This window comes from Agelaius phoeniceus, chromosome 22, assembly GCF_051311805.1.
Source record: "Agelaius phoeniceus isolate bAgePho1 chromosome 22, bAgePho1.hap1, whole genome shotgun sequence".
Lineage (NCBI taxonomy): Eukaryota > Metazoa > Chordata > Aves > Passeriformes > Icteridae > Agelaius > Agelaius phoeniceus.
The window spans coordinates 2,968,868-2,985,803 of NC_135286.1; the positions used below are offsets into that span (position 1 = coordinate 2,968,868).

General features: G+C 47.7%; 2 protein-coding genes across 2 annotated transcripts in view; one reads left to right on the plus strand and one right to left on the minus strand.

Moving 5' to 3' along the window:
• KIAA0319L (KIAA0319 like) overlaps positions 1-12,535 on the minus strand; it is a 30,617-nt gene extending 18,082 nt beyond the window's left edge. Inside the window, exons 1-4 of the mRNA XM_054648247.2 lie at positions 12,199-12,535; positions 10,979-11,145; positions 6,509-7,161; positions 1,296-1,569 (exon numbers count right to left, since the gene is read on the minus strand). Of these exons, the coding sequence (XP_054504222.2) occupies positions 1,296-1,569; positions 6,509-7,161; positions 10,979-11,120 (1,069 nt within the window). The 5' untranslated portion in view covers positions 11,121-11,145; positions 12,199-12,535. The remainder of the gene's footprint in view (positions 1-1,295; positions 1,570-6,508; positions 7,162-10,978; positions 11,146-12,198) is intronic.
• Positions 12,536-12,684: 149 nt separating this feature from the next.
• NCDN (neurochondrin) lies at positions 12,685-16,467 on the plus strand. Its single transcript, XM_054648248.2, has 6 exons — positions 12,685-12,944; positions 13,327-14,313; positions 14,458-14,684; positions 14,860-15,084; positions 15,305-15,447; positions 15,731-16,467. The coding sequence occupies exons 1-6, from the start codon at positions 12,843-12,845 to the stop codon at positions 16,195-16,197; spliced, it is 2,151 nt and encodes a 716-aa protein (XP_054504223.2). The 5' UTR covers positions 12,685-12,842; the 3' UTR covers positions 16,198-16,467.
• The last annotated feature ends 469 nt before the right edge of the window (positions 16,468-16,936 follow it).

Below are 16,936 nucleotides of genomic sequence, written 5' to 3' on the forward strand. Positions count from 1 at the left end.
ACTTTCCATTTGTTCCCTTGTAAGGGAAAGGCACCCTAAATTCAAAAGCAATTGAGCAGTGAATGCTTCAGCACCCTGGCTGCAGTGAGTTCTGAGACAGCACACGGGCAGTACACGCCATTCCCTGTGTGCAGCCATGCCCCAGGGAGAGCTGCCAGCCCTGCTCAGGGAACAGAGCTGCCAAAGGGCATTTTGGCCTGGGTGCACTTGCAACAGTCTGTTTTAGGAAATACCAGTGTGAACAGGAACATCAGCATGCTGCAGAGCAAAGCATGGGCTAACAGCCAAGTACACTGTTCTCCACGGCTGAACTGTGCAGTGACACTTCAGGGACAGAAAAGAATCAGTTACACCCTTTTCTGAGCACACATTAAGATTTCTGCTGGATTTGATGGATAGCAGTGTGCCAAGGCTACTGGAAAAACATTTCCCAGGACTCTGCCCTGCATCACATCTCAGCCTTCACGTTGGGAACTAAGATATCCTCATTAATTCCCAGCTGTCCTCACATGCAATGGTCACATGCAGATTTATGATGTTCAAGTTCCATTCCAGACCTCAGGAATTACTGGGATCCAACAGCACATGTGCTGACACAGATGCCTCAGTATTTTCTCCAAGGTACCATAATTATCTATATATATATATATATATATCTATCTATCTCTCTCTCTATATATATATAGAGATATCTATATATCTATATATTGTAATGCATATTTTATACATACTATATATATAAAATATACTATATCTGTATCTATATATAACATAGATAGATATATAGATATATATAGATATCTATATATTTAATATATATTTTAATACATATATTATATATACTATATATATACTATATATAATATATAGTATGCTATATATAATACACTATATATAAAATTATATTATATATAATATACTCTATATATAATATATAGCTATATATAGATATATACACATATATAGATATATAGCTATCTATATATTTTATATATATTTATACTTATTTTTATGTATATTATATCTATTATATAATCTATATATCTACATCTAGATATAATATAGATAGATATAGATACAGACATAGAGATAGATAGATAGACAGATAGATAGATAGATAGATAGATAGATAGATAGATAGATAGTTAGATAGATAGATAGATAGATAATTATGGTACCTTGATACCATATATTTACAAATATATTTATAATATATCTATATATATTCTTCCACACTGCTGTGGCTTGAAAAAGCCTGAGCAGGTGACATTTGCTGGAGCCCTGCAAGTCCTCACCTGGAGTGGTGGCAGCAGTGCTTGGGGCTGCAGCAGTGCTGCTCTGGGCTGTAGTTACACTGCCATTTGTGGGCACTCCACTGGGCACAGAAGTCTCTGCCTGTGCCTTTGCTGTGCTTTTCACTGGCACAGGGCTGGCTGTGGGAAACTGAGGCTGGGCATCATCAGGCTGCCCAGGCTGCTCAGTCTTCCCTGGAGCTGTCAGGTCCAGTGCCACAGGGCTGGAGAACGTAGCCAGCACTGATGATTCTGGTGCAGATGTTCCTGTGTGGATCTGGAAAGGAAGAAGTTGTCTGAGTTTGATCTGAACACTGAATGGCAGTTTGAAGTTGCCTTTCTCCTCCTCCACAGTTAGTGAGGCTGAAAAATCCCTGGTTTGTTTTTCCAGAAGCAGGAATTTTTACAGCTTCCCCTTCTCTTTTCTGAAGTGTTTCTTCATGTTCTTCCTCCAGAGCACACAATTCTACCCCAGCTGAACACCAGTTAACACCAGATTTAGCTACAGCATTTAAGTACCAAGGCTGTTGATATGGTAAATATAAGAGAAGATCCAGGTTCAAAATTGCAAAAGAACAGAAAGGTGGGGTAAGACAGAGCCTGAAGACAGGGACCACAAACTGGGGTTCATTCACTCTGGCTGTGATTTCCTTTTCCTGAAGCCATGCAGTTGGCCAACATGAAGCAGGAGGATTGCAGTGGCATTTTTATGTAATAACTGAATTGTTACAGCAAGAGGAAATTTATTTTGGAATCACTCTTCAAAGCAAGGTGAGCTGACACACACAGCTCCCTGCGTGCCTGCCCCAGGAGATGCTGCTGGGCAGGGAGAGGAGTTGGGGGGCACAAAGTTTGCTCACATCCACACAGGATGAGCCACTTGATTGAAAATAATCAGAATGGCTGGAACAATTTCCTTTCTTTCATCAAAAAATTCCTTTTACCTAGCCCCATCCCAGCTCCCAGCCTGCCAGGCCATACTCCTGACAATTTACCCTCCACCATGTGAAGTCCATGTGTAGCACCTTTTTTTTCTTAGCTAAGTCTATTTTGAGAACATCTGCTAAATATTTAAAATAGAGCAATTTACCATCTTTGACTCAGAAAGTGCTTTGGAGCTGGATTTCCCACCACTACTGCCCATTAGAGGAGTGATTAAAAGCTCCTATTGGAGGAAATATACTCAATATACTTTTAGACCATGCTGTTGGCATTCAGTCCAGGAAACAGGAACTGGGAAAACACTCCAGACCATGGTGGGCAACATCCTTGTCAGTAAATGGGCTGGGCTTTAGAAAACACTAAATGTTGGTTGTAAAAATAAAGCTGTGCTGCCCACACTGAACAGCCAGCCAAGCCAGGAGCAGCACTGAAGGCACTCAGGGCTTCTCTGCAAGGTTTTTGTTTCAGCCTTGGGCAAATAATTTCCTCTCACCATATCTCAGCTCCCTTTGCTCACAGAATGTAAAACAATTGTTTGATTAACATCTGAGCTTTATGTACCAAGGAATCAAACACTGTTTGTTAGTGTTACAGACATCAGTTGTCTTCCTTTATTTGGTTACTTTATAATGGGCTTACTTAAACAGAAGTATGGATTCTTTGGAATCCAGGCAGGAAAAATCTGGCATGCTGCTCTTTCTCAGTGGCCTCAGGACAGCTGGATGTCCCAAGCTGTATCATCTTCCACCCACTGACAACTGCAAAGGGTACTCCCTCCCATTCCTCAAGATAAAGTCTGAAATGCTGGCAGGAGAAAGAGGGAACAGCCAGGCAGCAACCCAAGTGAGACAGACTCTTTAGGAAAGGCACAGGAGCAGAATGTTCCCATGACTTCACTATGGGAAACAACTTTTTGCCTCTCAAGAATCAACCCAGAAGGGTCACAAGAACAAGAGCCACAAAAAACACACAGGAGATCCACATTCACCTGCTGGCCACAGCAGAGTCCCCACTTTGCCTGGTAATATTTCCAGTGAGCTGAATGCTTTCTTGACTCACTTTTAATTCCCAAAAAACCCCACTTTACAGTTAAGAGAGATCCTCTTCCTTCCAAAAATCTTCAGGATGAATTGACAGCCAAATGTCTGTGGAGAGCTGGAATTAGATAAGCTTTGCCTGGGGCAACACAACAGTCAAAAATGCCTCTAATGCTTGCAAGCTGAGACATTTCTTATCTTTGCTCCATAACTCTGAATTCTTTAAAGCAAAGAACAGATTATTTCATTCTTGGGGATAAATGACAAGGAGACTAGAAGTTTGCCAGCTGTCCTATCTTATTAGCTTAGAAAATAGAGAGGAGTGACACATTGGCCTGAGTCAACACAGGAGCCTCAGACAATTTTGATTCCACCCCTAAATGCCTTTGGCCTGAGACAAATAACCCAGTGTCCTTGTCTGAGAGTCCCATGTCTGGTAGAGGGACTAGAGCAGCCCTGTGCATCAGAATCCACACTGAGCCCAAGTTACTTGAGAGAAAAATACCTCTGTCCTGGGAATTACCTCTATTTTTTAATTTAAATAGGCCTGGTCTGAATTCACAAAATGGGCTCTTTTCAGCTTAGATGATTTCCTTGCTGTCTGCACTAAGTGCCACATCTGTGAAGACTCTTAAGGCACTAAAATGAAGGTAATGTCACAAACCATTACAGAGTTAGTGCTGGTGGTAAAGAGAGACGTTTCCTTGTTCCTTGTGGATGAAAAGCACCCAGCACTTGCAGGAAATGTGACAGCAAGAGCCAAACAGTGGGCTTGATGTGAGGGCAGGAATGACTTCTCTGGCTCTGTTGCAACACTCCTGCTCCAGCCTTCCCCAGCCTGTCTGCAGAGCTGCTGCAGTGCTGCAGCATCCCTGCTCATCAGCAGTGCTACAGTTAAACACTTCTCCTGCCTGGCTATATTTTAAAATTGACAAGGAATTTTACAACGAGACAGAAAAAAAACTGGTGCCTGGAAAATGTCACTCACTTGAATGAAAAAGTACCAATCTCTCTTAGTTAAGGGCTGATGAGCAGGATGCACAGTGGTTTATCCTGGTTCCATAGCATGGATCCAGTAAAACCAGAAATTAATGCTCACTGCACATTAGCAAATGCCACTGCAGATGGCTGTGGAGCCATCAGAGCTGCACAAGGAAAATTAAAACCCACAGAGGCGATATTTTCCCAAAACTATCATTTTCCTTCTCTCTGAGCCTGCAAAAGCAAAGGAAAATATTTACCTTCCATACATTCAATGCTCAGCAGCAGCAGAGGAGAAAAAGCACTTTGATTTCAAATCTCCTCTCCTACTTCAGGTGTTTGATGCTCTCAGGTGTGACAGCCAGTACTGTCCCCATCTTCCAACCCTTCCTAAAGAACAGCAAGAAACACCCAGCCATGTGCTCCATGGATTGGGCCAAATGTAACCCAGAAATTCTATTGATTTCAGCATGGGTGTAACTTTATTTTGGTGCCAGCCTGGAATACCTCCCTCCTGGAAGGTCTGGCCATGTCCAAGAACACAGCCCCCAATGTTTTATCCTTGGCTCACATTAAACTGCTCTTGGATTTGAAGTGCAAGGACAGCTGCAGAGCTGGCTTTGCATTTTGCAGGTAAAGTTGGATGGTTCAATAATCCTGGAATTAGCCCAGGTGGGTATTTTAATTCTTCCTTCTCCTCAAAAACTCCATCCTAAACCTCAAAAATGCAAATGTCAGGAATTCTATTATATCACTATATTTTAGTAAAACGTTTTATTTTTATGAACTTCCATTTAGTTAAGAGCCATGGACTTTCTTAGCAAAAATCATCAAGGAGCAGAAAAACCTTTCCCCAGCACACATCCAACAGTGCACATTAATAACAAAGGGAGCAATTCCTAAAGATGGGAAATCCTGCATGTTCAGCAACATTCAGAAGCTGATTAATCAGTGTAATTTAATACTTGCAACCAGTTTAACTAGACACACATTGGACAGTAATAGCAGGATAACCTGGAAAGCAAAACTGCAAAAAGAACAAGCAGGGAGATGTAAAAGCTGCTCCCCAAGAGCAAGAGAAAACATTTAAGAGTGGCTGCAAAGACATCTCCTCACATGTATGACAGCTGAGAGAATGGGGTCACCATCTCAGCTCAACTCCTAGGAGGAGGAAAGAACAGGGAGGGTGGAAACACTGCAGCATTGCAGGGGAGAAAGAAATCTGAGCTCAAGTCAGCCTCACATGCTGGGGGGGGGTTCTGGAAAATCAAACATTTGTCAGGTTTAGTGCCTGGTTTCACATGTCACCCTGGCTGCCCAGGAGCTCTCAGCAGTGTCCCTTGGCTGCTCGCCACATCCTGCTCCAGGGTGGTGGCTCAGGCAGTCACAGCCCTACCTGCAAGCAGGATTTGAAAAAGTCAGTCATTTCCAGAACCAGAGTTTTGTACAAAGCCAAACCCCTGAAACGTGGCAAAAGCTATTTCAGGAGCAGTTTAACAAAGGAGAATTATATTTCGCCATCAGGAGTGCACAAGCGTTTTTGAGATAAGGCTCAAAAAATCATTTGCAGATGTAAAAATACAAACATCACTTAACAATTCAAATGTGCCAAATTCTCTGTAACATCATGATGTACTGGCTTAACACTGTATGTATTTGGAGTAGAGACTAAACTGATTTCATTCACCAGTGCCAAGGTAAGCTTTGGAGGATTTGAGAAACTGGAGCACTCTTCAAAAAAGAGAACATTTGGAATTAAGATGCCAACTCAAGCGAGCAGATTGACATCAAAGTACACTGTGAGTTCTGTGCATGACTCTATAAAATAATGTATTTAACTGCCTTGATTCAGCATTTCAATGAAAACAGCTTTTTGAATTGTGTGGATTTGAACAGGTACTTTTACAGGTAACAGTTTTCAGCTCCCGGACAATTTCCACTGACATGTCACCTTTCCTTCTCATCTGGCAAGCACGCTGTGTGATAATACAGAGGATAAGCATTCTCACAGACTCCATCCTGCCTCACTTTCCAACTTCAACACTGTTTATCCCAGCTAAGAAAAGGGGAGTAAAAAAACCTACCCCAAAATCCCAACAAAACCCCAAACCACTGGCTGTGCCTTGTTGATAGGAGGCTGGAAACTGGAACCTGAAAAGGTATCCCATCACTGAGCAGTTCCAAGTCAAAAATCAACCTAAAGCCAGACTGAGGAGGAGGGGACAGCTGTCCCAGACAGCCCCACCCATCACTTACCTGGGGCAAGTCACCATCAGCATCCTGTGACCTGTTCACATTATTGCTCTTAGGAGGGACTGGGCTTCTGGGGTTCAGTTCTCTTGGATTCTGTCCATTTTTCAGCAAGTCTTGCTTTTGATTTTCTTTCTCAGGAGCAGCTCTGTCTGCCACTAAGTGCCTCAGGACCTGATCCTTCAAGCGTTCTGTTTCACTCTGGCTGCTTCTGGAGTTCTCTGCCAGATCCCTTCTCAGGAGCTGCCCCCTGCTCCCTGCCAACCTCCACTTCTGCAATGATCTCCTCAGTCTTTTCTTCCTCTGGACAGGGATATCCCAGTCCAACCACTTGTGACTCCAAGTCTTCCCATTACCTTCCATATGGAAGTTCAACAAGTGCTCTGTGCTTTTTGATTTCTTTAAAAACACCAAAACAGAATCTGAAAAGCCAGTCTTGTTGGCCTGACATGTGCCAGGCATGGTGCAGTTCACCTGGATGCACATATTTTCCAAGAACCAAAAGGCATCACAGGTGGGGTGCTGGCAGCAAGTGGTCAGACAGGAGCTCAGAGTATGGAACCCTTCCAGAAGCTGCAGATGGTGACCTGCCCACGATCTCAAACGGCCACCGAGCAGGATCTTCCCCAGCTCACATTTAGATCTGTTCCAGTTTGCATCTGGGAAAGAGGAGGGAAGACAAACAGACAATTCTCAGCCCTTTAAAGCAGTGGATAATAGATCTCATCACTATTTGGGACACAGGAATAATGCAGGAGAGGGACATAGGAAAGTAAATCTGACTTCTCAGAATCTCTACCTGGCCTCACTATCCAGCACATACACAACATTTTAAGGAACAATTCTGCTTCTACCTAAGCCACCACCACCCTTTCCAACAGGGATGGAGAAGCAGAAGTGAAGACAGAAATGTTCTTGTTCCAGAGGAGCCCATAATGCCCACACTGAGCAGCTGGGCCAAGGTCACAGAGGAAGTTCAGAGGCAGAAAATGAACCCAGAAATCCCAGGCACAGCTCTTTAACCAGTTATGGCCTTGCCTCTCTGCCCATAGTCTGCCTAGAAAGAAAACACTGCAAATGGTGGCTCTGGCTTGGTGCACAGTACAGAGGCATTTTGAACTCTTCCATGCTGATATTTGACATCAGTTGCTTATTCTGACTGAATCTGCTCCACTTGGGAAGTTGTTAACAGTCTCTAGAAAAGGGTTCTGCAAGGCAAAGCCTTGCCACCCACCCTGCCATAGTGTTTTTCATTAAAAACCCTCAAACATTTGACATAATTTCAGTTAAGAGTCAAGTCACTTCAGGTCTCAGCTCTGCAGTAAAGCAGCAACTGCTTTGCATATGGATTCTTTTTTTCTTAGCATGAAAATTTTGAGTGCTTGCAGGGATCAATGGATTAAAGGCTTCCAAAATTCAGAGCTCTGCAGATTAAGGACTCCCTAAAAATAGCCTAATGACCTATGGGACTGTTACACTGTGCTGTGTTCAGCATCCAAGCAATAATAGGTCATTGGAAGATTACTTTACAAATAGTATTGCTGGCCTGAGGAGTTGTGCAGCTGGAGAATATGCTCCAGATCTGGCTCCCTCCCTGTCAAGAGTGGAGTTCTTGAACACAACACAAATAGGAAACATTTTTCTCCATTTAAATAAAGCCTGAATTTAAATTACAATATCCTGATTGAGAATGAACTTGAGTTTAGTGACTGAGTTGTGGGGGACAGAGCTCCCTGTGGGTGTCTGGACCCACCACCATGCAGAAGGGGGAGAAGATCCTCACTTGAGCAATGAAAGGCAGCAAGACAAGTTGACACCAGGATCTTTGAAAACCTCAGCACCCTTGTCACACCTCATCAACACACAGCACTTCCTTGGAGAGAGAGCAGACAGGGAATCTGTGTGCCCAGGGCAACTGCCAGCCTCATCACACCTGAAATGCCAGCACTGCCAGCCCCTGGCACCACTGTCACAGTCACAGGCAGGGACAAGCTCCTGGCACCAACCTGATGGGGCTGGAATTAGAACAGAGTATGGAATGTGAGTACACACCAAAGCCATGTGCATGCACACACACTCTCTCCAGACTTGGAGAAACAATAACAAATTGAAGAATTACACCATCCCTGTGAATTTCAACAGGATCTTATCCACTCAGATTTACGTTTTGCCCGTAAAATTCCCTTTCTGTTAAAGGTGAATCACTGTTACTAATATATCCTAAGCATGAGGGAAATGTGCTGCTTCCCACATTCCTAAAATCCTTCCTCCTCCTCCTCCATCACTGCTCATCCATCTCTCCTCATGTGTCAGGCCTGGCTCACACATACCACTCAAATTAAGGCTTGATATGGAAGCAGTGAAATTCAGCAGCAGTTTCTAGTACCAGGCTTGGAACTGGGGCACACACAGAACGGGGCACATTTAAAAGAAAAATGTTCCCAGGGAAGATATCCCTTGTGACAAATCACTACATAACACAGGTAATATATTTATTCATCTCAAATGTAAAGCCTGGACCCCCAGAAACATCTCAGCATGTCAGAGCCATGACTTAGCCTGGATGACACAACATTGCCATGCTGAGAACATTCTGCTTCTCTTCTAACACTCTGCCAAAACAAGATTTGAATAACATTTTGGCTACATTTCATTTCCAGAACTCTGTTAATGGCCGCTTGGGACATATTTATTTGAAATTAGGCAGTATGTTCTTCTGAATTGCTGTACATGGACAGTTAAAACTCAGATAACTCTCAGGAATGACAGAAGTGAACAGGCAACTCCCAGCACGCCAGATGTGAATTTTCCACAGAGACATACTCATTTTCACTTTGCATTTTCAAATTCCATGGCCTTTGCTGGGCATCAAACATTCAGACAACTCTACATGCCCTGGGAGAAAACAAAATCTACACTTGCATTCATCTGTGGAAAGCAGGAACATTCCTGAGGATGAGTTCCCTCCTAAGCTCAGCACCACACAAGTCACAAGACACCTGCACAGTGGGTGTGCTTAGTCACTTTTCCATACTGTTTTTGTCACATCAGTGGAGAAAACTGCTCTTCCCTGGAACTCAGGAGTTCCTGTCCCAGGGATGCAGCTCACAGCCTTGCTGAGCAGCAGGGGAATGGAACACACAGGAACAGCTTCTATTAATAACTTCAGGTTTACAGACTTGCCCAGGCAGTTAATCCTGCCTGATAGCAGATTAATGATTAAAGGCTTGACTCTGTGGACTTTTTAAACCTGCCCCACAGTCAGTCAGTCAGTTCTGTCAACACAGTCCCCCTTGTGTAACTCCACATGACCACGCTCATTTCTAGGCAGCCATAACTCCTCCTCAGCTTCACAGACTCCGCTGCCTGAGCGACACAAACAAGCCCAAAATAACAAAAACTCTGCAATGGAAAAAATGTCCACATCAGGGTAGCTATGCCCATATAATTATATTTATTTCTGCACACGCAAAAGCTTTAATTTAATGGACTCTTCACTCATTTAACAGTTGGACTTGATGATCTCAGAGCTGCACTGTTCCAACCTTAACAGTTCTATGAGTCCTGGCTTTAACTCTTCCAAGCAGAGCAGCCCTGAAACACACCAACACTGTCTAGAACACCCCTCTAGGAGTCTCATAGGAGCTCTAACTCTGAACTTCCAAGAAATTACTAAAGCCAGGAAATGCAGGCAGGAAGCTCAGCCAAAAAGGAAACACTCATCATTCAAACACACAACCCCTAGCAGGAACACAAATATGTTTTTCCAGAGTCTGAATTAGCTGATTAAAATCACACAGCTCATTAGCTTAATCAAATCTGCCACTGGGAACTGTCCAGGATGGTCCAGTAACACAACAGGGACACTGCAGCTGCCTGGAGAACATGTCCACATAACTGGGAAACAAAGCAAACCAACCCCCTTCCCAAACCAAACATCACACAATCCATTAGAGGAAAACTCCAATCCTAGGCACTGACTTGGTTATTTACTTGAGCAGGAGGTTGGTTGCTCAAGTTTGAACAGGAAATAAAAAAAAAACAAACATAACCATTGCCTGTAGGCAAATAAAGACTTCTGACACACTGCTCTTGGGAAGAGCATTAAACATCTTAGGGCTAAAAAACATTCCTGCCTTTCCAGGTTGCTTCCCTTAAATTAAATTATTTTCCAGATTATCACTTGTCCCTTTTGTCAAAAAATAAGGTCAGAAAAAGCTCTCTCTGAGATACAAGCTACACTTTTGAGAGCACATTTAGTAACTGCTAAGGGTGGTGCTTTGTTTGGTTTGAAAACAACAACTGCTTTGGTTTCTCAGTTAAAAAAAAACAATTAAAAAGGAAACCAATAAAAAACCAACCCTATAATCTACCAGTAAATCATTTCACTTTTCTCTCAGAGTATTTTAAACAAGTAAGAGGGATAAAGACCATAAAAATCCATATACAGAGTCTCAGAGAGAACAGAAGAGTCACCTGCAGAGGAGCACGAGGCACACAGGCAAGTGCACAGGTAGAACAGCTGCAGAATTCCCAGCTCCCTCACAGCTTTTCCCAGGCAGTATTGGGACAGGAACCGGGTGCTGATGCTGGGCTTGGCTTCCAACCTCTTCTCCATGGCCTTTGTGGGCAGCAGCAGGGTTCTAGAAACACGCAGGGTATGAAACACAAAACACCCTGTGGCAACTGAAATGTTCCTGCACAGATCCAGCGAGAGTGCAAAGTGAACAGAGCATTTGTGGAGGAAAAGGAATGTCTTATCAGCTGTGATTAGTCCAGCTGTTGCTAAGGAACTATCAATGTCTGATACCAAAATGAAATCTGTAGTGGCACAGCTCCCAGTGCTGAGTGCAGAGAGCCTTTCCCTTGTGGTTTTCTCCTCCAGACCCCATTTTTCATCTGATATCACAATAGCTGTTCAAACAGGCTACTTAGGAAATTTAGGAAATTCCAATTTCATGTATGCCTGAGGATTGGACACTCAGCAGCAGCGTGAGGATAACACAGGCAGGGACAACCCCTGCACATCTGCCCGGAGATGTCACCACAGGCACGTCCGTGCTGGCTGGTGCCAGCCAGAAACAGGGAAACGACAGCACAGCAACGCTGGGAAACTGGCAGCTAACGCCCTGGTTTGCTTCTTGTTTTGCCCCACAGGGCAGAGACCGCCAAACTTCTCTGCCTTTCTAATGCCAAAGGCTATTTAATAGCCGTATATGCTAATTGAATGCAAATTATCTCTAGGTGATAGGTAGGAGAACATTAATTATTTCACAGGTAATAAATAGTGTCTATTTTAAGGGAGCAATGAAAGCATCATTAGGCACTAAACGGCATTAAATAGGCCAGTTCTGAAGAATGCAAAGGGAATGTTGTGGCAGGGAATGCTGTCACACAGGGAATGCTGTCACAGCCGGCTCCACCGGCGCTCCACAAGCACTCAGAGCTGGTTACACCTCGAGGAATTGCATTCAACCGTCCGCAGCAGAGCAGGAACAGACACGGGAGGAAAACTTCACGAGGGAGGAGGATGTAAACACGCGCCCGCTCAGCCAACAGGTCCTTGAGGGAACTTTCCGCCGCCCCAGCCCCCGGTGCCCGCCCCTGCCCGGCCGGAGCCCCAGCACGGAGCCCCCGGGGCCGGGCCCGGGCCCCGCGGGAGGCGGCCGCGCTCCGTGCCGACGGCGCGTACGTACCAAGGGCGCATGGCGAGGCTCGGCGGCTCCTCAGCGGCTCCTCGGCGAGCTCAGGCGGGCACCGGGCGCCGGGCACGGCCGGGGCTCCAGCGCGGCGGGCCCGGGGGCACCGCGGCCTCCCGCCCCGCGGCCATGGCGGCGCACGCTCACCCGGAAGCTGAACCACCGCCTCCCGGCACCAGGGCTGGGTCCGGCCGTGCGGGCAGTGCCAGGGCTGCGGAGCCGCGGGTCCCCGGCGCTCGCTCCCCCGCCGCTCCCGGTCGCACCGGGCGGGGCGGGCGCGGAGGCCGCGCAGCCACAGGTGATTTGCCCACAGTTCCGCGCGGAGGCGGCGGCTTCGGGCACCGCCCAACAAGGCCGCACGCGGTTGGCCGGCGGCGCGGAGGCGGCGCGCGGATTGGCTGGAGGGGGAGGCGGGGCAGGCGGCGCGCGCCTGCGGGCGGGGCGCCGTGAGGGAAGGAGCGGAAACCGGGAGGGAAGGGGCAGAGGGAAAGGAGCGGAGCCGTGAGGGAAGGGGCAGAGGGAAAGGAGCGGAGCGGAGCCGTGAAGGACAGGGCTGAGGGAAGGGGCAGGAGCCGTGAGGGAAGGGGCCGAGGGAAGGCTGCCCGCGTTCCCCTCTAGTCCTTCAACCCCACTTCCTGGCCATGGCCTCGGACGCCGGGGACAGGCTCGCCACGCTGAAGCGGTGCCTCAGTGTGCTCAGAGACGCGAGGAACGACAGCGAGCAGTTCGCAGCGCTGCTCCTGGTAAGGAACCGCGGGATCGCCTCAGGAGAGGGTAAAGGGGAGGCCAAACACCCTGCTGGACACGGGAGTGCCCGGGGGATGTGGGAAGGGGGATTGGGAGCTCAGAGCAAAGCTGCTTCAGAGCTTTGGGGTTCCCTTCAGCAAAGCAAGAGAGCCTGGCCTTGACCTGGGTGTGTGGAGAGTCAGTCGGTGCTGCCACACTCTTGAAACACCGTAGTAAATGTCTGGATTAGCACTTGGATCAAGTGCCAGCTCACTGGGTACTTCCCAAAACAACTCCACTAAATAAAGTTGTTTTGGTTTCTGATTTGCAGCAGTTCTATCCTGTACATGTACCAAATCCTTTTGCTATGCTCATACTCACTCCTGTTTTGCCTCGTAGGTGACCAAAGCAGTCAGAGCCGGAGAGGTGGATGCCAAGACCCGCCGCCAGATCTTCGACGCCATCGGGTTCACATTCCCGACCCGCCTGCTGATCTCCCAGCAGCCCCCAGCCGACTGCCCCCCGCACACCTTCCGTGCCCTCGGCCTCACCCTGCTGGCCTGTTTCTGCACCGACCCAGAGCTAGCTGGGCACTCCCAGATCCTGAACAAAATCCCGACCTTCAATGACGTCCTGCTGTCCCCCTGCGACCCAGACTGCACATCCATGGTTGATGATGTGTACCAGTGCCTCAGCGCTGTCCTGGCTACAGCCAGAGGCCCCAGGGAGTTGGTGACCAAAGGGACAGTGTCTGCCCTGTGCCAGGCCTACCTGAATGGTGGTCATGGCTCTGAGCGTGCCCTCACGCTGCTTGTGGGGCTGTTGGCCATAGCAGAGGCCAAGTGCTGGCAGAGAGATGCTCCACAGCTCCTGGCTGTGCTCACCAAGCTCTCCAGTGACTTCCTCAAGGCTGAAGACATGACCAAATTTGAGCTGTGTGAGGTTCTGCCTCGCTTCATCCCCCTGTCACATCCTCTCACAGAGAACTTGCAGGGCTCCGAGTGCCTGTGCAGACTTTACAAAGGGCTGGCTGAGGTTTTGGGCAGCAAACTCAGCCAGTCACAGCGGGACCCCGCTCTGAAGCTCGCAGCCAGCCTCGTGCAGGCCTGTGGGGCTGAGTGGATCCCAGCAGGGAGTGCTGGCAGCAAGTTCCTGGCCCTGCTGGTGAACTTGGCTTGTGTGGAGGTCCGCCTGACCCTGGAGGAGCCAGATCCCCTGGAGGTGGAGGGGAAGAAGGAAGTGGTGACAGCCTGCTATGTCCTTATGGAGATGGGGATCCAGGAGTGCCTGAGGGAAGAGAACCCTCTGCTAGAAAACGTGCAGAAAATGCAGCTGATGAGGATTATGGAGGAGGCATTTGGAGCTGTAATATTCTACTTGAGACAGGTAAGGCAGGGCTTTTAACAAAGAGCAGGTTGTGGGGGTGGCTCTGTGTGGAGCAAACTCTCCCTCTTGTCCCACTGTGGTTTCCAGGCCTGTGGTAGTTGATGGACAGTGACAATAATGTGTCACTTTGCTTTCTTCATGCAGGTTAAACAGGAGGAGCTGCAAGATCCTTTCATCTTTGCCTCTGTTCGAGTCCTTGGAGCCTGGATGGCAGAAGAAACATCCTCCCTCAAGCAGGAAATCTGTGAGCTCTTGCCTTTCCTTGTTGATTATGCCAGGAAACTTTTCAAGGAGGGCAGCCCAGCTGTGAGTCTTCCCCAGTCAGAGCTGGTCAGCACTGAGGGCTCTGCCTTACCCCAGGATGCTCTGAGGTGAGCATTTTAAGCGCACATTTATTGCATTTTAGTGCAAAGCTGCTCAAATAGTTTTTCTATTTTCATTCTCCCTGCAGTGCCACTTCCATGGGAGCTTTCTCCCCCAAGATGGATGTAAATGCAGGGCTCAGACCCATTCTACCTCATGCTCCCAGTTTCTTTCCCCTTCCAGATTTCTCCTGCCTGGCTTTTGCCATTTGACAGCAGAGGACAAACCCCGGGACATCCTCATTGCCGAAGGGGCACCAGCACTGCTGTGTGAGTACTTCCTGCAGCAGTGGGAGGTTCTGACCTCTGAGTCCACGGCCCCAGCACCTCTGACAAGCACTGAGATGAGCCTGCAGACCATGTGTGGGATTTTCCTTAACCTGGTTGTGACTGCTCCAGACCTGCCCAGGTAACAGAGCTGTGGGAGCTGGCTCTGAGGTTGGCAGTGGGAAGAAAGAGTGCCTTGTGCACCAAGCTTGAGGAGCTGTTAACCTGCCATGCTGAAAAGGGATGTTCCTTTTTCAACCCCTATTTCTTTATATTTTTGGTGCTGTTTTTAACCTTGACATTCTCAGGTGCTTCTGGCTCTGCTCAGGAAATGTGTCAAAAAGGGTTTATTTTCTCTCTAGGCGTGACAAAACCTTTTCCTCCTTGATGGATGTGTTGCTGAAGTCTCTTCCACTTCTGCTGCCCCAGAAGCATCACCTGGTTCTGGCAGCAAACGTTGCCACTCTGGGCCTGATGATGGCCAGGATCCTTGCAGGGTCAGCAGGTAAAGGAAGTTCCCATTGGTAAAGCCCACATTGTGCTGCATGGGCAGAGACCAGGAGCTGGGAAGTTGGGCTGGAAAAAGCAAATAGAAGGGAAACTGGTCCAGTTTGTCATTGGAAAAATGATCGACCAAAAATGTTCAGGAGCAAGGAATAGTGAAACAACCAGCAGGCTGGTGTGCTGGGATGAAGAGATTTCTAGGGCAGGAAGATATTCTGCTCCACAGGGCCCTTCTCTGAGTGAGCAAGCTCTGCATTGTAACGTTCATTTCCCTTTCCTCCCAGCCCTTCAGGGAACACAGCGTGCCAGGGAGTTCTTTGGAGCTGCCATTGGCTTCCTCTCGCGGGCGCACGTGGCGCAGGCAGACCCCAGCAGCGACGGGCTGGCCCTGGCCCTGTCCCCTGCCTACGCCAGCGCCTGGGATGACATCGCTGAGCTCTGGTTCCTGGGGATGCAGGCCTGGGCTGGCTGCGTGCCACTGCTCCCCTGGCTGCCACACGTGGCTCTGGGGACACACTGGCTGCAGGGACTGGCACAGCTGCTGTCCCAGGTCGCTCCAGCCTCTGTGGATTGTGAGCTCGTCACTGCGTTCCAGGCCGTGCTGGTGGAGCTGGCCAAAGCCAGCCAGCAGTGCAGGGATGTGATCCTGTCCCACCATGGCACAGAATGGGCCAATCTGTATGGAATGGCAGCTCTGGAACAGTGTCTGGCTGAGCAGGGAGGAGCCAGCAGCACTCCAGGTGGGAAATGAAACCAGACACCTGCACAAAGTCTGTTCAGCACTTCTGCTGTGCTCTCTGCTGCCAGATGGGCACAAAAAAACCCCATTTTAATGACCAAACTTTACAAAACTGGAGTGATGCAGCAGCACCCAGCATGATCAGCACTGTCCACATCAGTGTGCAGAACTGCTGCTCCTCAGAACATTTCACCATGCCCTTGCTCAACCTGTTGTGAGGATTTCTCTGTAAAAACAGCCTGTTTTGTTATTAAAGACATTTTGTCAGTTTGTTTTTTTACACTCCTCAGTGCTGGGATTTCTTTCTGCCCAGGGCCCTGACAGGATCCTTGCTTCACCCGTTCATATGGTCACAGTAAGCCCTGCAGGTTTTCACCTTATTTTCTCTGAGTCCTGCACATATTAGTAACTACACATAGAACTCTGAAAAAGGCAGGAATGGGAAAAACTTCATTACTTACTGGTAGCACTGGGAATAGCTCCTTGTGACTTGAAGATGCTGTGCTGCCAGATGATCCCCCAGTTCATATCCTCCACTGGTACCATCATCCCAAGTTCACACCTAAAAAACCTCCCCAGCACCACTTGCTTTGCCTGTTTTGCCCCATCAAACACCTGCCCAAAGTACATCCATGGGATTTTCTATTTCCTCCCTCTCACTGCCAGGATGGGATGCAGAGGGAGAGATTTCCATTCTTGCAATGTGAAGGATTCAGTCTGCCTCTGCTCCATTTAGGGTGTGGGAGCCAAA

What these genes read in the sequence shown, in the direction of transcription:
- NCDN (XM_054648248.2), top strand. Translation starts at nt 12,843, where the DNA reads ATGGCCTCGGACGCCGGGGACAGGCTCGCCACGCTGAAGCGGTGCCTC. An exon ending in AGTTCGCAGCGCTGCTCCTG is followed by an intron (nt 12,945 to 13,326) that starts GTAAGGAACCGC and finishes TTTGCCTCGTAG; the next exon opens with GTGACCAAAGCAGTCAGAGC. An exon ending in ACTGCTCCAGACCTGCCCAG is followed by an intron (nt 15,085 to 15,304) that starts GTAACAGAGCTG and finishes TTTTCTCTCTAG; the next exon opens with GCGTGACAAAACCTTTTCCT.